Source organism: Sciurus carolinensis, chromosome 2, assembly GCF_902686445.1.
Source record: "Sciurus carolinensis chromosome 2, mSciCar1.2, whole genome shotgun sequence".
In the NCBI taxonomy this organism is placed as follows: Eukaryota; Metazoa; Chordata; class Mammalia; order Rodentia; family Sciuridae; genus Sciurus; species Sciurus carolinensis.
The window spans coordinates 125,730,756-125,754,369 of record NC_062214.1 but is presented as its reverse complement, the minus strand read 5'-3'; the positions used below and the strand labels follow the sequence as shown (position 1 = coordinate 125,754,369).

The 23,614-nt window shown below is 43.4% G+C and overlaps 2 protein-coding genes and 1 long non-coding RNA gene across 3 annotated transcripts in view; 1 reads left to right on the top strand and 2 right to left on the bottom strand.

Annotated features, from left to right (window-relative positions):
• Positions 1–3,407: 3,407 nt before the first annotated feature.
• Positions 3,408–4,310, bottom strand: Psmb11 (proteasome subunit beta 11). The gene has a single exon (XM_047537541.1). It carries the CDS (start codon positions 4,308–4,310, stop codon positions 3,408–3,410), a length of 903 nt encoding a protein of 300 aa, XP_047393497.1.
• Positions 4,311–9,391: 5,081 nt separating this feature from the next.
• On the top strand, positions 9,392–16,032 carry Psmb5 (proteasome 20S subunit beta 5). The gene is made up of 3 exons (XM_047542517.1): positions 9,392–9,595; positions 10,192–10,498; positions 15,525–16,032. Exons 1-3 carry the CDS (start codon positions 9,398–9,400, stop codon positions 15,809–15,811), a joined length of 792 nt encoding a protein of 263 aa, XP_047398473.1. The 5' UTR covers positions 9,392–9,397; the 3' UTR covers positions 15,812–16,032.
• Positions 16,033–19,872: 3,840 nt separating this feature from the next.
• Positions 19,873–23,614, bottom strand: part of LOC124977008 (uncharacterized) — a 6,417-nt gene continuing 2,675 nt past the window's right edge. Inside the window, exon 4 of the long non-coding RNA XR_007107093.1 lies at positions 19,873–20,000. This is a non-coding gene — a long non-coding RNA (uncharacterized LOC124977008). The remainder of the gene's footprint in view (positions 20,001–23,614) is intronic.

Below are 23,614 nucleotides of genomic sequence, written 5' to 3'. Positions count from 1 at the left end.
AAATAAAAATGCTGGAATATACCTCAGGGTTCAGTTCCCTCCCTGACCCCCAAAAGAAGAGACTAAGAAGAAGGGAAGAGGAAGTTCCAGGATAAGAAAAACTAGGGGTGGATAAGCAGCTGAGGAGGGAAAGTCAGCCTTTCCTGGAGCCTGTAGTGCCAACTGGAGAAAGGGGGCTCAGATGAGACAGTCAAGTCACACTGAATTCTGGCCCTCTCTCCCACCTTTAATTCACCTATGAAGCACGAAGGAGGGAGGAAGCAGGGAGGCGTGCTGCTGGGCAGAATCAAGTCACCTGGGATGGCAGCTAAGAGGAAATGGCTGGCATCTCCAGTAGTCACTTCCTGAGGCAAAGAAGGGATCTGACCAGGAACCAACACAATCTAATCCTGGCTGTAGCTGGAGTAGGTGAGTTAGGACAGGTCCTGTGATACTCCCTTCTAAAAATAGGGAAAGCACCTTCCATACCTGCTGGATTAGGGCAAATGGGGTAGAAAGAGCCTCCAGTGCTAGTTGTCATTCACTCTGCTAAAGCTGGAAACATAAACCCCTGGCAGCCTAAGGGCCTGTGTAAGAACAGGCTACCTATCCTTCCAAGGCCTCAGGGGACTGAGGTAGCATCCCAAACAGGGCATCAGAGGGGACAGGTCTTTCTGTTCAGGGTAGAAAGGGCAAGATCTCTGCCCTTTTGGTCTAATCCTGATGCCTTCATTAAACATTTAGGAATTACTGGAGCAAGAAAGGAAATGACTCATGGCCATTCTCAAATAAGAGAGGGAAATATTAAAATGGGGTGTTGGCTTTGCCTGCACAGTCCTCCCCCAACTCGAAATTCCCTTAGAGGAATTCCCCCTCTAATTATTTTCCCCTGATATTGGGGATCAGACCTAAGGGTACTTTACCACTGAGCCACACCCCCAGAACTCTTTCCTTTCTTTTCCTTTTTTTTTTTTTTTTTTAAACCAGATCTCACCAAGTTGCTGAGTTAACCTCCAACTGGTAATCCTTCTGCCTTGGCCTCCTGAGTCACTGGGATTATAGGCATGGATCATGCCTGGCTTCCTCTAAGTTTTGACAGGGCACAGGAAACAGACTTGTCAGCAAGACCCATGTTCTTAAGTCTGGCCTTAAATACCTCATTTTGGCCAGCAAATGAGACCTCACCTGTCAAAGCAAGTGAAGGTAGACAATACCATGGAAGAAAGGAGGAAGAGACAGGAGAAGGAGATGCAAGAAGAGGGGACTCCCCTCCAGTTCTGCTCTCCTAGGTTCAATCTGCCTTGTCCAGTTTGGGAAAGAGAGGGACATAGATCTCAGGGGAGCCAGTGTGGTGACACACTCCTGTAATCCCAGCTATCAGGAAGTTGAGGCAAGAGGATCATAAATTTAAAGCCAGCCTGGGCAACTTAGTGAGACCCTGTCCCAAAATAAAATAGAAATGAATGGAGATGTAGCTTAGTGGTGGGGTACCCCTGGAATCAATCCCTAGTACTGCAAACAAAAATATATAAATAAAAACAAAATCTCAGGGATCTGAGTTGTGTGTAGTCCACAGCAGCATTCCCAGAGCCCAGCACCTCTTCCTGAGGTGGGGGAGTGGGCAAGGGGTGAAGAGGGTTGTTGTGAAAGCCGCTGGCCAGATTCCTTGACCCTGACTTACAGGCTAGTCCCCCTATACTGGGCAACTTTCTGTGGTCCCCTTCCACACCACAGGTCCTTCCTGCCTGTCTCCAGTGTTTTGTTTCAGCACCACCTTGATCTTTCCTTCCTCTCTACAAGACACTTGCTCATGCCCAAAATCTGAAGATTTCCTCCTGTCTGGTCATCTCCAGCTTGGAGCAATGCTTAGTCTGGGGTGCCAGTTCAAGTGGGAGAAAAGGCAGCTGAAAAGCTTTATGAGTGCGATAAGAGGAAAGTTTCAGTAACCTTCCTTCAGGCCCCATCCCCTAGGCTTTCCCCCCTGGCCTGGGAGAGGGCAGTGGTCCTCCTGGAGCTGTCATCCAAGTCAGGATCCATGGGAAGTTGGAGAGGAGTCATGAGAGACAGGGCCCCGACAAAGCCACCTCCCTCTTCATTCTCCAGAGGGAGCATCAGGAAGGAGATCTGGAAAGAAGGAAAGGGAAGAAAGGGGAAGGAAGTCTGGCAGAGGTGGTGACAGGACCAGAAGGGTGGAGAGTAGTGGTGGGCTCAGAGGGATGGATGCCTCCAGGCTTTGGTGAGGTGGGGCAGCTTACCTGAGCTCACCCATCCAGGCCCTAGGATTCTTTGGGTTCACTGATCCCCAGCCACAGGCAGGGGATTGACCCAGCCTCTCTCTCCTTCCACATCATTCCCCAGAAGCCTGGCAGGAAGAGAGCAAATGCCAGCAGAGGGCCTGGGAGAGGAGGCCATGCAGAAAGCACAGGCTCTGGGCGCAGGTTAAGAGGCTGAGGCAGGAGGATTATGAGTTCAAAGCCAGCCTCAGCATTTTAGTGAGGCACTAAGCAACTCAATAAGAAGCTCAATTTAAAAAAAAAAAAAAAAAAAAAAAAAAAAAAAAAAATATATATATATATATATATATATATATATATATATATATATATATATATCTGGGGGGATGTTGCTCAGTGGTTAAGCCACCCCTGGTTTCAATCCTTGGTACAAAAAAATATATATTAAATTAAATTTTTAAAAAGTGCAGACTTTGGAGGGGGCTGGATTAAAGCCTCCTTGCTGCCACCTATTGTGTAACCCAAGCTCACATAACCCTGTGAACCTGATTCCCACCTCTGTGAAGTAAGGAACATTTCACCTCGAAGGCTGCCATGAGAACTGCACTCAGTAAAAGAGGAATCATTTTAGTTATTACAGTCAAGGCCCAGGGGCAGGACCACTGAGGCAGCCCATCACCACCAGCGAGTGTCCATCACTGCACCAGCCCACATCCAGCTGGGCTGCTCTCCCCACCTCATTCTCAGAGGAGCCGCTCCCCTCCTGGCTGTCACATCTCACCAACATGACAAAGTGACCAGGAGAAAGAGACAAATACTCTAGAACTGCGATAGAGGACAAAGCAGGAGAGAACAGACTAGGGATGGAATGGGGAAATGGAGAAAAAAGGATGGCAAGAAAAGAATAAGGTCTAGCACCTAGCACGGCATCTGGTGTGCAGTAGGCAGGCAGGAACTGTTTGCTGAAATTAGCTTGAACCAGGAAAGAAGCTGGACCAGCCTTTTGAGCGTCAATAGGAACATGTTAGACACCATCAATAGCTCCAGGAGGCAAAAGGGTGGAGACCTGGGACAAATGAAGCAGGCAACCTGAAGGGGTTGGAGCGATGCCGGGAGGCTGCTCCCAACAGGGCTTCCCCTGCTGCCTCCCCAACCCCCTACCCTGAGCATGGGTTCCTCAAGTTCTGCCACTTTTCACAGTGTCTCAGTCTTGGCTGGCATCCTGGAGTCTTCTGCTGACACCTCCCCTGGCTCTGAAGAGAGTTTTCCACATTCTCCAGCTCTGTGGGGAATGACAGACTCAGGATGGGCCTGGCTGGCCTTCCCCTCTGGCTCTGGCTCTGGCAGCTTCTGCAGCTCCATGTACAGCACACAGGCATCATTGCGTGACACATATTCCCATCCACTCTCGCGCACGTGGAAAAGGTCAACTGAGCCCCCCGAGTAGGCATCACGGTGGGTGGCGTGAGCTACAGCACAGCGGGCCAGGGCGTAGGCTTCCTGGATGGTCATATCATAATGGTAGTTGCGATCTAGCACACCATAGGCATAAGGAGATCCGGAGCCCACAGAGAATATATCCCCCTGTAGGTGGGTACCATCGCTGTAGACATAGAAGAGGGCAGGACCAGAGCGGTCCCAGCCACACAGGGCAGTGGCCACACACAGATCCAGCCCCCGGTAGCGGGACATCATGACTGACAAGAGCTTGGCTGCGCTAGCCACACTGGGCAGCTGACCCTCCCTCAGCTCCCGAAGCCTCAGCTCCCGCTGTAGCACTCGGTACCATGTTACGCAGTCGGCAGAGGTACCAGAGGTGGTACCCAGGAGGTGCTGGTGCACAGGAATGACCTTGCATGAAGACGGACAGGCCACGTAGCTGCCACAGGAGGAACGTGTGTCGGCTGCAGCAATGACTCCATGACGGAAGCGGAAGGCCAGGGTGGTGGTGCCATGGGCTAGCCTGGGGCCATGCATCTGCAGGAAGGTTTGCAGGTTGCAGCCCTGGGGTATAGCCCAGTCACCAGCCTGAGGTAGGTGAGTGGATGGTCCCCAGGTTTCAGGGGCCTGCCACTTGCACACATCCTGTAGAGCCATCTTTGAGACTGAGTGAAGGTTAGAAAGAGCAGGATGGAGATTTGTGTTCTGGAGTCAAATAGGGAAAAAGGGACGCTATAGGGAAGCTGGGCTGCTGCCAGAATTGGTGAGCAAAGCATGTGAGCTGACGCTTCATTTCTCCCCAACCCCAAATCAGGCTTTGGGATTGGCTGGTGGAACAGCCTCCTCTTCCTCAGAGGGGAGACAGTATGAAGCTTGTAGAGTCTCCAGCAGTGGGAGGATGCTGCCCATCAGTCAGACCTCCACCTTCTGTTACTCGTGATGCATCTGAGAGTCACCCATAGAGTCTCCTGTCTGTCATCCTATAATTACCCAGAGGAGAGGAGCTGGAGTGACTGCAAAGGAAAGTGGACACAAGAGGAAGGAGCAGAACTGGGTACCTCTTGTTTTTCCCTATGTAGGACATTGGGCATGCAGAGACAAATAAAGGTCTGTCACTAGTCTGAGAGAACGCCTAACTTAGGAGGAGTAAAGGCAACTCAATGCTCTTATAGACTCATAATAGGATGTTGTAGAGCCACTGAGGTAGGAGACCCTGATGTTGGGGACTCTATTCAGAGGTATGAGACCATGGAAAGCTGAGGCTCAGCTTATAGTTTCAACTCATAGACAAGATGGGGAAAAATAAAATGAACTGAGGCAATCAGAAAAGAAAAGAGAAAAAAGATCAAATACCTCCCAGAAGAAAGGCAGGTTACAGAGGAATGAGGGTGAAGAGAAACTAGAATCTGGAGGTCTCTTTCTCCTCCACTTTGGGGAGGAAGATGTCATTCTATCTATATACAAGAATGGCATTCCTAGCCAGGCATGGTGGAGCTCTCCTGTAATCCCAGTGACTCTGCAGACTGAGGCAGGAGGATTGCAAGTTCAAAGCCAGCCTCAGCAACTGAGCAAGACCCTAAACAACTTAGCAAGACCCTGTCTCAAAATAAAATATAAAAAGGGATGGGGTTATGGCTCAGTGGTTAAGTGCCCCTGGGTTCAATCCCTGGTCCCAAATAAACAAATAAATAATTTTTTAAAATGGCATTCCTGATGGTTCTCTGGCAGTATAGCTTCTGTGACTTGTGTTAAAGTCCTGAAGATATTGATGAAAGGATCTAGTGACCCTCTCTCTTAGTACTTCTGTAGGGTAGTTCACAGTTGTAAGAGGGTTGGTTTAACTCCGGGGCAGGAGAAACAACTGAACTTGACTCTGGAATATTTAGTCTAACTCTTAGACCAACCAGGTGTGGTTTAGGAATATATTCTCCTTCTAAAGATTGAGTGTTGGACTTTTTATAAGGATGGATAACCACCTCCCTAGACACAAACATTACCTGATATGGGCCAAGAGGAGAGGCTGTGGGTGTGAGGAGCAATGCGAAACAGACCTCCTTTAGGAAGCCATCTTGAACTCCCCGCCTCACATCAGTCTATACTGTCCTCCTACCCTACCTCTGAACTATAGCACTTATTATTTGTACTTCTCCTTTGTGAAGTCCTCATAAGTGGTGACCTTAGAGAAAAGAAGTAACATAAGGTAGGTCAGGAACAGATTGCAGATACCTTCATTACCATGTTGAAGAGTTTGAACTTGATAGGGCCTGTTTTTTTGTTTGTTTGTTTGTTTGTTGTTTGTTTTGCAGTACCAGGGTTTGAACTTAGGGCTTCAAACACACTAGGCAAGGGCTCTATCACTGAGCTACATCCTCAGTGCTTTTTTAAAAATCTGATTTTGAGACAGGTCTCTTTAATTTACCCAGGTTGGCCTTGAATTTTCCATTTTCCTACCTCACTCTCCCAAGTAGCTGGGATTACAGGCAAATGCTACAACATCGGACTTTATAAGATTTATTTAGTTATTTAGTACTGGAGATTTAACCTAGAGGTGCTTTACTACTGAGTTACATCCCCAGTCTTTTTATTTTTAATTTTGAGACAGAGTCTCACTAAGTTGCTTAGGGCCTCACCAAATTACTGAGGCTGGCTTTTAACTTGCAATCCTCCTGCCTTGGCCTCCTAAGTCTAGAGGAGATTTCTAAGCAGGTAAGTAATAAGATCAATGTAATGTATTGCCCATTGAATTGGAGTGACAATTTAGGCCCAGAAAATCAGTTCAGAAGAATTTTTCAATAATTCAAGAGGAAGGAAACACGAAGCCAAGGTGACATCACATGTAATGAAAAAGAAAGAAACATTGCAGAGGGAGGATCAGTCGGACTTGGCAACTCACTGGATGGGGAGGAAAGGAATGGGAGTTGTCCAAGATAAGCCAGGGCTTCAAACATGTGACTGAAAGAACATTACTGTCATTCCTTTCTAGTGTTCATTTGGTAAATGTATATTGAGCACACAGTGGGCAGAGAGATCAATAGTGAACAAATTCCAGTCTTTAAAACCTCACAATCCAAAGGAGATAAATGCACACTTCTTTAGCGGTGCTAGGAATTGAACACAGGGGAGCTCCACCATTGAGCTACATCCCCAGCCCTTTCATAAGTTTTTATCTTGAGACAGGGTCTTACTAAGTTGCCCAGGCTGGCTTCAAACTTGTGATCCTCCTACCCCAGCCTCCTGAGTAGATGGAATCAGACATGAGCCACTGTGTGTGACTAAATGCACACTTCTTCCCAGGTAAAGTACAAAAGTGTCTCAAGAGAGGTACAGATAGTGGAGAGTGAAAGAACCACTGAAAGAAATCAGAAGGACTAGTTGTATTGCAGAGGTGCTTGCAAAATAATAAGTGCTCAATAAACAAAAATACTTTGCATTTTCCACACTGTCCATGTGTGAGACAGATAAAGATCTCCTGCTTAATTACATTCTGATGATTGGGCTCTGAAAAGGTTGCCAAATTTCAGCATTAAAAATAAAGCACATTAGGGCTGGGGAGATAGCTCAGTTGGTAGTTTGCCTTGCAAGCACAAGGCCCTGGGTTCAATCCCCAGCACAGAAAGAAAGAAAGAAAGAAAGAAAGAAAGAAAGAAAGAAAGAAAGAAGAAAGAAAGAAAGAAAGAAAAAAGAAAGAAAGAAAGAAAGAAAGAAAAAGAAAGCACATTGAATCACAAGCCCAGCCCAGATTCAAGGAGAGGGTTCTGGAAAAACATGTGGAACTGGAAATATGGCACAATGCTTGAAAAATACCATTAGTCACAGTAAGTATTTGTTAAGTGAAGGTCAAGGCAGGGTAGGAGCTCTTCCATACTGAAGGGCACACAGAGGACAGGTTGGCAGAATACATGATACTGGACTGTATCTGTTTTCTACAACGGATATTGTTGGGACAGTTGAAAAAACTTGAATGACTTCTCTAGGCGAAGGTATATGGGAGTTCTTTATGCTGTTACTGCAACTTTTCTGTAAATTTTAAATCACTTGGAAATGTAAAAAAAATCATAAAATTCATTGCTTAAAAATCTTATGGTTAATCCTTTCATAAAGAAATTGCTGCTTATATAATAAACACCCAAATCCCAAATATGATGCATTCACATTTTAATATTTTATTGAAGCAGAAGACCATTGGATATTAGCATTGTTTTATTTTCATTGATTATCCATGTTATATTCGCTGTCCCAACTATGCTCTCAAATTTGGTCACCTTCTCTTAAAGCCAAACTGATACACATGGTGAAAAATGATTCAGTCAAATCCAGTCCCTTCTTCATTTCTAAGAAAAAGAGGGAAACAACTTTGTTGTCCTGCCTTTGAAAGGTTTCTAAACCTGGTGATGCATAAACTCAACAATAGTAGTGGTAGTGGTGATGGTGATGGTGATAATTAAGGTAAAAAAAAAAAAAAAAAGCACATACAGAGTCTGCTAAGGGAAGGAGGAGCTGAGTTGGGCATTGGAGGAAAGTGAAATTTAGATGTTGATAGGTGTTGCTGCTAGAATCCAAAAGGAAGATCAGACACTGACTTTATGGAACCATAAAGCAGGAGTCAATGTTTTACACATATGCCCACTTCCTGACTTGTTATAGTTCCCAAAAGCGTTGAAAAATTAACGTGGGTAGAGGGGGGAAGTAGGATAAATACAGCCCATTCCTGGTACAGAGCCTCATCTTGGTAAGCTGAAGTTAGAGTATCTCTTGGTACATCTTTATGGGCCTCAACTCTCCTACAGGCCCTGAGATGGTAAATTACTATTGACCCAATTATTCTGGTGCTAAAGTGATAATCTAGTTTGTCAATTACCTGAGCCCTTTTGCTTTTCCTTATTTTTAAATGTCTTTTAGGCAATTCATTACTTAAAATTTCCATGCCCAGGTGGAAGTAAAGAGAATATTGACTCTTAAAAATTAGTTACTAGGAGGCTGGGGTTATGGCTTAGTGGTAGGGCACTTGCTTCACACATGTGAGATACTGGGTTCGATTCTCAGCACCACCTTAAAAAAAAGGTATGATGTTCATCTACAACTAAAAATATTTTTTAAAAAATCGATTACTGTTAAATAATGGTTGTGACGTGGCCAGTAAACAAGAAGAGGTATAGCACTTTTATTCTGTTGTGCTTTTCACCACAAACTATTGTGGATAATACCACAGGGAAATACCCTCAGAATAGATCATTATTTTACGCAGTATTAGAGGTGCCCTTAAACAAAATGGCAATCTCAGTTTCATTAACAGGCTCCTGAAGCAGAAGGGCTATGACGTGCAGCCCTGGCTCCGGGCTACACGGGGACGACTTTCTGTCGAGAGACCAGAACCGATTTTCAACCAGTCACGCCCTTCTTAAAGATGGCCGTCCTCGCCTCCGTCACTTAACATGGACGTTTCCAGTCCCTTCCCAGGAAGTTGAAGTTAATCTGATCCTGTAATGCTTTCATGACCAAAGTCAAGATGGCAGCCCCATCCTTCTAGAGTACAAAGCTTGTGAAGCCATCCCCCGCCCCTCGGTGAAAATGGTCCCTTACGTCTGGCTCTGGTTTTTGGAGGCGTGGCTGCCAGGAGTCAAAATGGCTCCACTCTGGGAATAGATTTAATAGGAAGCGAAGCTGTGACGACCCGTTCTTTGGTAGGCGTTCTCAGTTTTTCTTCCTTTTTTTTTTTTTTTTTTTTCCTCTTGCCCTCATTAGACATGGCGCTGGCCAGCGTGTTGGAGAGGCCGCTACCGGTGAATCGGCGCGGGTTTTTCGGACTTGGGGGTCGTGCAGATCTTCTGGACCTGGGACCAGGAAGTTCCAGTGATGGGCTGAGCCTAGCCGCGCCCAGCTGGGGTGCCCCAGAAGAGCCTCGAATTGAAATGCTTCATGGAACCACCACTCTGGCCTTCAAGGTGCGGATCGAGCCGCCTTGCGGGGCTGAGCCCCGAGTGCCCGCGCCCTTCCGGGCCTCCCAGCCAGACGAGAGCCGGCCACAAGCTCAGGCGGAGGCTCGGGCCTCTCTCGTCCCTACCCCAGAGGTTTCGCCGTCTCGTTGTCCGGGGAAACCTCCCTCCCGGTTCTCGCTGCGGCCGAGGCACATCTCGTTGATTCCTAGGCGACCTCAGGTTGCTCCTGTTTAGGAGCTCCCACCTGGGAAAGGGAAGGCCACAGACACTGAACTGTGGCAGAGGGAAGGCTAGGCGAGAGTAACCGAATCTCTGTATGAGCGGGAAGTCGAGTGACTACTGTACCAGGATCCAAACAATTGAACTCTACAACAACTAGCTATAGATTTGGGGCAGATCATTCTATCTATTGAACCTGTTTCCTCATCTATAAAGTGAGTGTGATATTGATTTACCCATGTCAAGAGATTTCTGTGAAGAGAAATGTAAAGTATAAAAGGACAGAGAGAGGTGCTGGATTTGCATTGGTGCAAAAAGAAATAACAGGGAGATGTTTTTGTGGCCTGATGTGACCTGTTTTATGTTTTCCACTATCTTAACAGTTTCGACATGGAGTCATTGTTGCCGCTGACTCCCGGGCCACAGCGGGTGCCTACATTGCCTCCCAGACGGTGAAGAAAGTGATAGAGATCAACCCCTACCTTCTGGGAACCATGGCTGGGGGTGCAGCGGATTGCAGCTTCTGGGAGCGTCTGTTGGCTCGGCAGTGTCGAATCTATGAGCTTCGAAATAAGGAACGCATCTCCGTAGCCGCTGCATCTAAGCTGCTTGCCAACATGGTGTATCAGTACAAAGGCATGGGGCTGTCCATGGGCACCATGATCTGTGGCTGGGATAAGAGAGGCCCTGGTGAGTTGAGCTGCAATCACGTGATCCTTGAACTGACACTATGGAGAGGGGAAGTTAAATGGGTAGATAGATGAAAGAGCTTTGAGACAATGCTGAGAATGTGTTGATTAGGTTCTTAGCCCTTCTTTCTTTTTGTCCAAGGCAGGCACTGTAGTGTCAGAAAGGGCCTGGAGTTAGACCTGCTGTGTCATTGACACGATGCTTATTTTCTCTGCCTATTTCTTCATCTGACACAGTGGTTAAGTGAGGTAATAAGTGTAAAATAACTGGTACAATATCTGGCACGTATTTCTCCTTCTGTCTTATAAATTGTAAGACATGAAAAATAATTGTATTTGAAAATTAAATTGTGTGATAGACATAAAAACTAGTCGACACTAACAAATATATTGTGAGCCACACGTACAATTTAGATTTTTCTCATGGATGTATTTAAAAAGTAAAGCCAGTTTTAACAATTCATTTGTTCCAAAATAGTATTTCAATATGTGGCAGTTACCATTTCAAGGGCTGAGTGTCCACATTTGGTTAGTAGTTATGTGTTGGATTGTGAAGCACTCAAAAGTTAGCCATTTTCTTCCCTTTTTCCTTTAGAGTCTTTGACTTGGAAGGAGCCTTTCAGGCCTCTCTCTTTTCTTTTTTCTGTGATGGATTTTGTAATCTCTCTCTAGTCAACTGAGGTCCTGTTTTGTTGTCACTGAAAAGAAATCCCTTACTCTGTTTTTCTTTCCAGTATATAAGAACCTTTCCAGGAAGTTCAACCTCGTGTTTGATGTCATTTCTCCTCCAGCCCATTTTGGGTTTTTTTTGTTTTATTTTGCAGTGGGGATCAAACTCAGACTCTATTACATGCTAGGCAGATACTCTACTACTGACCTACATTCCTAGCCCAGCCAATTTTGAATTTTCTTAGTAAAGCTGCAATACAGCTTGTCACTTTCTGTTTAACCCTAGTGTAAGCTTGAAAATATTCTTTCCTCCTAATTTCACTTCATACCTAGTTATCCTATAGAACAACTGTAGGATACCTACCAGTGTTTCACTTGCTTTGGAGCAAGGATAAAAAGGGGTGTAGAGAATATCCATTTATTACCAAAAGGAGAATGAATGAGGAGATTAAAAAGTGGATGTGAAAAAGAATGCCATTTGTTACTTTGGGAATCAAGATACCTTTCTTTTTGAAATGTGTGAAAGAACAGTTTTGTACATCTTGTGTGTTCTAGGGAACCATTCTGAAAATGTTACTTTGATCCCTTAGCTATTGGGTTTGTTCCAGGTGGTGGAGACAATGTAAGACAGTGCAAAGACTGCCTAGCATGGAAGTCCAGGAAAATAAAGCTTAACCACAATTGTACTGCTTTAAAAAACCTTTCTGACAACCTATCCCATTCAGTGTGAGGCAGCTCCTTCCTTGCCTCAAGAGACTGACTGAGAGTCACAATTATCTAAACTGAATCTGGATGAGATGAATATCTGTCTTTTTTCCTGGTACTTGGAATTGAATTCAGGTCCTTCACATATGTTAGGCAAGTGCTCTACCACTGAGCTACATCCCCAGGCCAAGATGAATACCTTTCTAAATGATCTCTGTTCATCAGTCTTTAGCAAAGTGCTGGGAAGTCTGAAAGGAAAGATAACTTCTGATGAAAGGAGTTGGAGAAGATTTCATGAATAGATGGCATTTGCCCTGGATGTGAAAATGAGAGAAAGGGGACATAACAAATGAAGGAAGGAAAGAAGAATGAGGTTTTGGCAGAGTAGCTGGAAGTTCAGTTTAAAGTATATGAAAGGGAGTAGTGACCCATAAAGCTGGAAAGGTAAATTAGAATCAGTGGCGAACCAGTGAGGCAAGATAATAAAACTGGGATTGAGGATGGGCTGGAGAAAGGCTTGGGGTAGATATCAGAATCATTTGAACTGTTTTTAGCCTGGCTTGCATCAGAATCACCTGAACAATTTAAAACACAAGCTCCATGGTTATTCCCCTCCCCACACCAATGTTAAAAGATACATTGGTAGGTCCTAGGCATCTTTGCTGGATGATTCTGGATGATTCTGGATGATTCTAATGCACAGAAGAGTTGAGAATCCCTGAAATAGGAAGATTAGTTGATGCCATTGGCAGAATTCAAGAAGACAGTAGGAAGTGTGGTTTGTGGGGCACAAGAGAGGATTTGGTCAGGTAATAGAGAATCAATGGAAGTGTTTTAGGACAAGAAATTTGAATCTGAACTTGGTGACAAGACATCTAGTTGGAAGGTTCAGGGACAGTTGAGATTGATTTTTTTTTTTTTTTTTTTTTTTAATGTTTTTCCCAACGTTGGAGATTGAACCCAGGGTTTGGCCCATACTAACCACTGAGTTACAACCCCTGCCTTGATACAAATTTTGTAAAACTGTCTAAATTTTCATCTGCACAAGATATCAGCTAACTTTTTCTTTCTTTCTTTCTTTTTTTTTTTTTTTTTTTTTTTTTTTTTTGGCATTGAGGATTGAACTCAAGAGCACTTAACCACTGAGTCACATCTCTAGCCCTTTTTTATATTTTATTTAGAGACAGGGTCTCACTGAGTTGCTTAGTGCCTCGCTTTTAGTGAGGCTGGCTTTGATAAACTCGAGATCCTTCTGCCTCAGCCTCCTAAGCCGCAGGGATTTTAGGCATGTGCTACCACTCCCAGCTTAACTTTTTCATAAAGAACCAAACAGTAAATAGTTTCAGTTTGCAGGTCATAAGGTCTTAATCTTTTTTTTTTTTTAATACCTTTATTTATTTTATTTTTATGTGGTGTTGAGGATCAAACCCAGTGCCTCACATGTGCTAGGCAAGCTCTCTATCACTTAGCTACAGCCCCTGCCCTGAGGTCTTACATATTGGTCCATGACAACCACATATCCAATAGTGATCCCATGAGATTACATCACCTAGTGATACTGTCCTTTTAGTTTATTTACATTAGTGATGTTCATACCAAGATGTAATAACCCTTACCAATGAATTTCTCAGAATATTCCTGTTTTTTGTGTGTTTTTTAAAAAATTTTTAGTTGTAGATGGACACAATACCTTTATTTAATTAACTAATTTATTTTTTATGTGGTGCTGAGGATTGAACCCAGTGCTTCACACGTGCTAGGCAGGCACTACACCACTGAGCTACAATTTCAGCCCCATATCCCTGTTATTAAGCAATAGGTATCTACTTTGTTGATGTAGTGCAGCAGCCATAGACTTACATAAACAATGAGTGTGACTATGTTCCAATAAAACTTTCTATACAGGGCTGGGGATATAGCTCAGTTGGTAGAGTGCTTGCCTCACATGTACAAGGTCCTTAGTTCAATCTCCAGCACCACCAAAAAAAAAAAAAAAAAAAAAACTTTCCATACAACTAAAAAAATATTTTAAAAAATTTAAAAAATAATAATAAAATAAAATTTGAGCCATATTGTTTTGGGATATTGATGCCTGGGATGGAACCCAAGGCCTTAAACATTTTAGATTATAATAATATAATTATTATATTATTATAATATAATTTTAGGTTATAATTAAAATGTGTAGTTACATAATATATAATGTATATATAATATAAAGATATATATTATAATTAAATGTAAAATGTAGCCACATTTTTTAAATAAATAATTTTAATAATATATTTTATTTAACCCAGTATATCCAAAATATTATTTTAGTGTGTGGTATTAGCTTTGTTTCAACTGCTCAATAGTCACGAGTAGCTAGTAGCTACCATATTGGACAGTGCAGGTCTTTATCAGAGGACTAAGAATTCTAGGCTACTCAAATGCAGTGGCATACACCTGTAATGCTAAATACTCAGGAGATGGAGGCAGGAGGATCACAAATTTAAGGCCAGTCTGGGCAACCTAGCAAGATCCTGTCTCAAAATTAAAAACAGTTGGATGTATAGCTTGCCTAGCAATTGCAAGGCCTTGGGTTCTGTCCCCATTACTGCAAATATTCTTAAAAAGGATCTCTAAGCTTTATTCTGTTGCAATGTGATGTATGTCTTATTCCCCAGTAATCTAAACTTTTTTAAGGACTGGGATTGTATTTTAAACATTCTCTCCCACATTACCTGAAGGCCTGTGCTTCAAACTTAAGTCATACTTGCTTTTTGGAAGTACCAGGAGGAGAAGCAGGGTAGTTAGTATCGTGTGAGGTGAGATGGGTATTTGTTATAGAATCCTGAAGTATTAATATTAAATTTGAAGCAAGCTGCATTGGTACATGCCTCTAACCCCAGCATCTCAGGAGGCTAAGGCAGGAGGATCACAAATTCAAGGCAATCTCAGCAACTTAGTGGGACCCTGTCTCAAAATGAAAAAATAAAAGGACTGGGGAAGTAGTCAGTGGCAGAATTCCCCTGGGTTCAATCCCCAGTGCCAAAAAAATTTTTTTAATATAAAAAAAAGGGGACTAGGGTTGCGACTTAGTCATAGAGCACTTGCCTAGCATGTGTGAGGCACTGGGTTCAATCCTCAGCACCACATATAAATAAATAAAATAAAGGTCCATCCACAACTTTAAAAAAAAAAAAAATTTTTTTTAAAGGAGGGGTGCTAGGGATGTAGCCCAGTGGTAGAACATTTGTCTAGCATAGGCACTGCCCCAAGATCAGTCCCCAGTACTGCAAAAGACAAAGTGCATGTGTATATAAAAGGGTTGCAGATGTAGCTCACTGGTAAAGAAACTCTGGGTTCAACCCCCAGTACTGGGGAAAAAAAAGAGAAAAAGAAAAAAATTTACAGAAGTCTTGTTTTTTATTATTTATGTTGGTTTCCCCTGGGTTTTAAGAGGGACAGAAAACTACTGCCATGGAAGATGAATTAGTTGCTGAGGCTGGCCTCAAACTTGGTGATTCTCCTGCCTCAGCTTCCTTAGTCGCTGGAATTATAGGCATGCACCACCACGCTGGCTTAGAAGATGAATTAGCTGTCAAAGGGATGATCTTTTTTTTTTTTTTTTTTTTTTTTTTTCCTGCTAATCTCATCTTCCTTTCCAGGCCTCTACTACGTGGACAGTGAAGGGAATCGGATCTCTGGGGCCACCTTCTCTGTGGGTTCTGGCTCAGTGTATGCTTATGGGGTCATGGATCGAGGCTACTCCTATAACCTGGACGTGGAGCAGGCCTATGATCTGGCCCGTCGAGCCATCTACCAAGCCACCTACAGAGATGCCTACTCAGGAGGTGCTGTCAACCTCTACCATGTGCGGGAGGATGGTTGGATCCACGTCTCCAGTGACAATGTAGCTGACCTACATGACAAGTATAGTGGATCTACCCACTGAAGGAGGGTGGATGTGGCTGCTTGCATTTCTTGGGATGATTGTCATTGTTAATGATACAGCACCCCATCTTATAGTGGAGGAGTCCTCAGTTGTGTCGATACTTTTTTTTGAAGCTCTGGAACATTGACCTCTATGTGTTACCAAATGTTAATGAGCTGCAACAGAGGTGACTACTTGTTTTACTTTTTTGGATGTTAACATTACACTACTCACTACTCCGACCTCAAACTGTGTTGTGTCTTTTGTCCATGCTGTCCCTCCTCCAAGCACTTTGCAGTCAAATAAGCCAGGACAGTGGGAGGGAAGGGACTGTAATTACAGGAAACAGTGGTGTGAAGACATTGTCTAGTGAATACATTAATGTCCCCACTCATGAAGCTAATAACAAAGGAGAAGGAGAGAGAGGCAGGGAGGAGGGAGAGACTTCCCAATTCAGTTTGCAAAGAGATGAAAAGTTGATGAGGTGGAAAGATGCACAGGGCTGTACCAGGCAGGGCTGCAGAGGAAAGAGCTCTCGCCCTGGTGGAGGAGGGGAACTTGATATTATATGCAGCGCAGAGGGTGAGGAGGGTAAATTTGGAATCTTAAACCAACGGGGAAGGGAAGGCTTAAACCCTGATGAAGAGGACAAAGAGAAATAAACAATACCTCTTCATCTAGTGGGGGGAAAAGACAAAAAAGCAATTGTGAAAGCAATAGTGTCAACAGGTTTGGTGGTCCTTGTCCCTTTGGTGTGTGTCTGTGGGCACACAGCAGAGGGAGAGAAGGTGGGCTTCCAGCCTCCTAAGCAGGAAGAAGCACAAAACTGGCATTGGTACATGTGGGTGGGAAGAGGCCCTGCTGAGCACAGAGACTGCTGATTTATCATACCCAGCATTGAGGGGGTTCCCAAACTATGGTGACAGCAGATGGCAGGGCCTTCTGTTAAGGACAAGACATAGGGGAGATAGAGGAGGTTGGCAGGAAAAACCTTTAAATAATGAGAGGAGGACACAAGCAAACCTGTCTGTTATATAGTTAGCTAGAAGGCAGAAAGTGGTTGGTGAGGGGGCAACACAGTGTCATGTTTTGAAACTGGGAGGGTGGGAGGGGTCATTCAAAGAAATAGAGGGGTAAGGTCTCTTCTCCTGTATTGTGGCCACCTTCCCTCCTCCTCAGCCTTGTGCAGTTTTTGTATTGATTGATGAGGGCTGTCGGTCAGGAACTGATCGAGGCTTGTTAATTGCATTTGTCAAATGCAGGGAAATTGGGAATTAGTGAGATCGCAGAAGGAAGTTTGGAAAACAAATGACTCTTGTGCCTTAGGAGATTGATTTTGCTGAAAAGTGTCTCAGGAGCCCCTGGAATCAGGGAGCTACTAGTGTGGACCCAAATGTACTCTACAGTTGAAACAGGAATTACATCATATCTCCCTCCTGTGTATACAACCAGCAAATAGATGTATGAGAAGCACAGGTACAGTAATTGTCCTCTCATTTACAACAGTGGTTTGCAGATCTTTAAAATTAAAGTTACAGCATTTTTTTTTTTTTTTTTTTAATTAAAGGATTCATACTTGGGAGGCTGAAACAGGAGGATTGCAAATTTGAGGCCAGCCTGGGCAACTTAGTAAAATCCTGTCTCAAAATAAAAAGGACTGGGCTGTAGCTCATTGGTGGAGCACTTACCTAGTATGTGCAAGGCCCTGGGTTTTATCCTCAGTACTGAAAAAAATTGAAATTATGAATTCATCAGGCAGAATGATCACAAGTTTGAGCCAACCTGGGCAAGTGAGACTGGTTTCAAAATTAAATATAAATACAGGAGGGGACCTGGGAACATAACTCAGGGATAAAGTACCCCTGGATTCAATCCCCAGTATCACAAGAAAGAAAGAAAAAGAAATCCCAACAATAGAAAGAAATCAAGTCAGAGGCTGAAGTAGAGCTGGGGTCCAGTGCCTCAATAATTGAGCTTCCCCCACCAACCACTCTGCACAACACCCCTTTGTCTCCTCCCCATCCCATATATATAACTCCCTGGTAGTTCTTGGAACCCCAGAGAACACAACTTGAAAACTACTGTCCTGGGGAATATTCTTGAGAACAGTTGAAGGTTGGAATTCCCTTTCATGACCCCAGAGAACACAAGTCTCCCTAGCCTTAGTCCATGAACACAAAAGTTCAGTCTGGAGAAAAGGTTTCAAGACAGCACAACCCCTTCCACTGTGTCTGTCTCACACCTTGCCTTGGCAGTGATCTCTTTAATGTAAACACCTACTCTGCACCTCCAAGTCATGTTGAGGATAGAAAATACATAACCTCCGGTCTCGTATTCTGTTCTAACATATCCTGATTCTCTGCCTTCCTGGATCTGGGGCAAAAGACTAACTTAATGAAAGAGATCAATTTGTGATAGGTTTTCTGGAAAGAAAATAGAGATGAGGAAAGGTAAATCTGCCAGTCTTTGGGCCAGTGGATATCCACCCTGTGCATGTGTGATTTCTTGCTGCTGGGCACCAGTGGGAGTTGGCTTTGCAGCGGTGTTATACGTCGTCTCTGCTTGTATGGGGATGATGAATGCTGCATAGCATTGGAGAGATGCCGTTGAGTGGAGTGTACCAGTTCAGGGACTCCCTTCAGATTCATTTCCCAGTACAATCATCTTGACAAAAGATGATGGAAAAGAAATTGCCTTAAATAGCTGGAAGATTAATTTCTCTCGGCAGTTCCCAAGTATGCAAGGGACAGAGCTCTTTAAGTGATGTCTGACAATTTCTCCTCCCTCCCCAGATAGCTCAGTAACACCAAAATCTGGCTCCTTAGGGTAGGTGATGGGACTAATCAGATTAAAATTGGTGAACTAAGTTCCCTTTCTAGCAGGGAACACTGAGGTTGAAAGTAGATACATAATGCCTTTCAGCATTTCTACACTGGTGAGGGGAGGGCTGGGGAGAGTAGCAGTGAACTATGGGGTGAGCAGAATATTCATGAATAAAGTGAAAAGGTAGGTAAGGACATGGAAGATGAAGGAAGGAAAGTTAAAGCAAATCAAAGACTAAAGCATAATAGTTACTGAGTGTTCCCTCTTTAGGCAAAACCAGAAGGTCAATGTCTCTTGATATCCTCCTCAGCTAGCAAATGAGAAAACTGTCAAAGCCATTTGGGGAGTGGAAGGTCACATCCTTTGAGGGGAAATAAAACAACTGATTTATTCTGGTCCATGAATTCTATATGGTCTGTTGAAGGAATCAAGAGATGGGATGAAAATAGTAAGATGGAGGGGAAAAAATGTGAAGGGAAATTCTGAGGGAGTGAAGAGGATACTGGGGTTTGTGGAAGTTCTGCATGACCATATCTAATTTGCTGAATACATTTACGTTTTTTATTTTGCCTATTTTGCTTGTTTTGTCAGAAGAGCCCCTCCTGCCAGGCTATAATGGAAGATTAGGAGATTCGAAATTGACCAGCAGCAGTGACCTCAAGACACAATTAAGTGCTCTATGATTTAAATATGTGTGTGTGTGTGTGTGTGTGTGTGTGTACATCTCTGCTGTTTTGTGTTAGTTTCTTGCTTATTTTTGTAAATTCTAGTTTCCTCAGGAAGCAGAATCATATTGGGAAAGCTTTAATTATAGCAGGCAAGAGGAGAGCAAACACAGCAATCAGAACTGCTCTGATCAGCAGCTGCTGCCACCCCCCCTGACACAGGGTGCCCCTCCTCTTCCCCAATCAGCCAACTGTCCTCATCCCTTTGTGCTCCCAGGCCTGGTCTCAGAGCCCAGTTCTGACTTCCAGGGGCTATGCCCCACCAAAGCATTTTAATAAAAACCATTCCTAAAATGTCCCCTTCGCAGTTGTTAGTGGGTCAAGCAGAAGAAATTCTACCGACATCAGCTTCTTGGGTTTATTTAACTCATTTCTCCCAGAAGCTTCTTCCTCTGAATTAGGTGCAAGACTAACTTGTCACTTAACCCTTCATAGTCCAGATTAAGCCGTCACCAGCTACAAATAGCTGACCTGATTTATTTGAAAGGAAATAAGATACCATAGGTTCAACCTCTTCTCATGCCCCCTACTCACCTCCCTTCTTCAGGCTGCTGCTCCCTTTGCCTGATGTCACATTTCCACTCTTTCTCTAGCTTTATAAAAATACCCTTTTGAGTTGGGGGCATAGCTCAGTTAGAGAACACATTCTTATGCGTGAAGCCCTAGGTCCAAAAAAATAAAAAGAACCTTTTATTTCCTTTGCAAAATTTAAATAAAAACCAATCAATCAATAAACCAAGTGCTGCTTACGGGCTTTAGCGTAACAAGAAAAGGTTATCACTAGCTGCAGGGTACCCAGATAGCTATTATAACAGAGGAAAACACAGATGGGATGGGAGAAAGGGAGCTAGAGAGAACAACAGACAAATGAGACAGGAACAGAGAAGCAGCTCCCAGAGAGCAAGCATGAGATCGAGTAAAGTGCAGAGGAGATATGGACATGGCAGAGAAAGGTGGATGGAGACAGTGACAGGCAGAACTGGACTATAGGGTGGAAAGACAGGGAGTGGGAAAGGAGACTGAGAAGAACAGTGAAAGAGTGGGCAGAGATGTGGGAGAAGGAAGCGGCTGGAAGCTAATGCACAGTGAAACATGTCCCCCTGGAGACAGATAATTTCTCCAGCCATACATAATGAACACGTGCCTCTCTGTGCATTGCCCCTGTACTGTCACAGTCACTTACATTCCACAAGGATCTCTCCATGTCTATACTACTTATGCAAGGTTGGAGAGAAGGTTTGAGCTCTCTCATGGCTCCCTTCTCAACCCAGCCAGGTCAAAGAAAGAAAAGTAGAAAGCTCTCTCATAAAAGCATCAGGGTAAATGAGGTAGGATCAAATATTTGGTACCTTTGAACATTTTATTTTTAGTTTCACAAAGAGGCTTCTCTCCCCTCACCTCTGTATCCTCTGGCCATGTGCATTGCACACACAAACTCCTCCCCTTATTTCTATACAGGCCCACGGGTCAGGACCAAGGTGGTTCAAGAGGAAAGGCGGAGCCATAAATGCAGGAAGACTGAGTAATAGCAGGGACTTTAGGTAAGAGGGGAAATAAGTAAGTCCAAGCAGAAGTGTGTGGGGATCAAGGTGGAGGGGATGCTTTTACAAACATGGTAGATCTTTTTTTTTTTTTTTTTTTTTTTTTTTTTTGGGTGCTGGGGATTGAACCCAGGGCCTTGTGCTTGCAAGGCAAGCACTCTATCGACTGAGCTATCTCCCTAGCCCCCATGGTAGATCTTTGTGTGTGTGTGTGTGTGTGTGCGTGTGTGTGTGTTACTGGAGACTGAACCTGGGAGCGCTCTACCACTGAGGTACATCCCCAAACCTTCTTATTTTTTTATTTTGAGACAGGGTTTCACTAAGTTACCCAGGCTGACCTTGAATTTGTGATCCTCCTGCCTCAGCCTCCTGAATCACCAGGATTATAGGTGTGTGCCACAGTGCCTGTCTTTGTCTTTTATTTTTTTAGTGATCTTTAAGAAACACTTCCCAGTCAGGTATGGTAGCACATGCCTTTAATCCCAGCAGCTCAGAGGCTGAGGCAGGAGGATCATGAGTTCAAAGCCAACCTCAGTAATTTAGTGAGGACCTAAGCAACTTAGCAAGTCCCTGTCTCTGAATAAAATATAAAAAAAGGGATGGGGATGTGTCTCAGTGGTTAGTGCCCCTGGGTTTAATCCCCTGGTATCAAAAGAAAAGAAAAGAATCACTTCCCAGCTATTTATACAATTTCTTTTGTATTTAATAATCAGTCAAATTCAGAACATTTTTCCTTAAAAATTGAATCTGCCCTTGTTCCTGCTACAACACAAATTTCTTCACTCTTCCTTGAGTACTGTTGCTGCCTGTCTTCCTGTTCTGTTTTTTCCTTTGCCTTCTTTTCCTCCTCTCTGTAACCGCTCTTATCTCTGAATCCCAGTGCTGGCACCTCTGAGGACACATTCTCAGCTGCTTCTAGGATTTCCTTGCACTCCTGTTCTGAAATGCTCTCAGGCGTGTTAATGAATGACAGTCAGAAACAGCTTTCTGGCCTCACTCTAGGGCAAGTTACGTTTCACCGTTCAGAGGCCCCTTTGGAATCTCAGGAATAAAAACAGCTTACACTTAAAGATCTGCTGGATTCAAAGCCAAATAAACAAGCAGCTTTTCCTCAACCAACAAGTCATCAGTCAGGTCTAACATTTGAAATCTCAAATATTTTAGAGTTGAATATTGTAAATATTTAGGTGAAACAGTTGCATTTTCTCCCTATTCTCATGCTTTAGCACACAAGTACTTTCCTCAAACTTTTTTTTCAAAGATTCCCCCATGACCAGAGAGGGGGAAAGAAATTTAAAAATAAATGACTTTTCCAACTTAACTCAGACCTTTATAGAAACAGACTCATAATTAAAAATATATCCTAGATCTAAAAAGAACAAATAATATAAAAATATATTTCAGGAGACCATAGGAGGATATGAAAATTCTATTGATAATCAGAGCAATTGTCTTTCGTGGACTTAGAATGAGACAGTTAAGAGGTTAACATCAAGGCAGAGTGGATTTCAATTTAGGTAGAGACTAATGAATCGACAAGGGCAGGTTCTGTAGTCAATGCACCTGGATTCACGTTCTGACCACCGGCCACCACTAACTTAATGATCTCAGTGACCTTGAGGTAAGTTATCAACCTCCTTCAGATGCTTATTTTTCTCATCAATTGTAGAGAAATGTAATAGTACCTATCTCATAGAATTGATTAAATAAGGACTAGTGGGGTAGAGCACGTCTGTAATCGCAGTAACTTAGGAGCTTATGTAGGAGGATCACAAGTTCAAGGCCAGTCTCAGCAACGTAGCAAGGTCCTGTCTTAAAATAAAGAAATGAAAAGGACTGGGGTATAGCTCAGTGGTACTGCACCCCCCCAAAAAAAATTAATTAAATGAAATACAGAGTTCCTGGCAGCAAATAAATGTTCAATGGCTGTTCATTAAAATAATAACATTTCTGTTTTCCCTTCATCCTAAAAGTTTTGAAAATGTATCATCTGCACATTTGAGAATATGAGATTCCAAGCTGAGCATGGTGGTGCATGCCTATAATCCCAGGGATTTGGGAGTTTGAAGCAGGAGGATCATAAGTTCAAGGCCACCTGGATAATTTAGCAAAACCCTGTATCAAAACAAAAAACAAACAAAAAAATAAACAAACAAATAAAAAGGGCTGGGGATGTAACTTAGTGGTAAAGTACCCCTGGGTCAATCCCTAGTACCAAAAAAATACAATGTGAGATGTCTGAGTATATTTGTAGTTAATAGTTTCCTCATAATCTTATGGAGTTTGTTATTTAAGAAAATATCCAGGGCTGGGGAGACAGCTCAGTCGGTAAAGGGCTTGCCTTGCAAGCACAAGGCCCTGGGTTCGATCCCCAGCACCGCAAAAAAAAAAAAAAAAAAAAAAAAAATCCAGTTATGGTGACACACACCTGCAATCCCAGTTACTCAGGAGGCTGAGGCATAAGGATTGCAAGTTCAAGGCCGACTACTAGGTAATTTAGCAAAACCCTATCTCAAAATAAAATATAAAGGGCTGAGGGTGTAGTTCAGAGGTAGAGCACTTGCCTATAGCATGCACAGGCCCTAGGTTTGATCCCCAGCATGGCTAAATATATAAATATTTAAAATGTTTAAATGGAAAACATATACAAAAAAAATAGGGGACTGGGGATGTAGCTCAGTGCTGGAGTGCTTGTTTGCTTAGCATTCATGAGACCCTGGGTATAATTCCCAGCA

Coding starts and splice junctions, on each gene's coding strand:
- Psmb11 (XM_047537541.1), bottom strand. CDS start 4,310: ATGGCTCTACAGGATGTGTGCAAGTGGCAGGCCCCTGAAACCTGGGGA.
- Psmb5 (XM_047542517.1), top strand. CDS start 9,398: ATGGCGCTGGCCAGCGTGTTGGAGAGGCCGCTACCGGTGAATCGGCGC. Junction 9,596..10,191: donor CCACCACTCTGGCCTTCAAG/GTGCGGATCGAG, acceptor CTATCTTAACAG/TTTCGACATGGAGTCATTGT. Junction 10,499..15,524: donor CTGGGATAAGAGAGGCCCTG/GTGAGTTGAGCT, acceptor CTTCCTTTCCAG/GCCTCTACTACGTGGACAGT.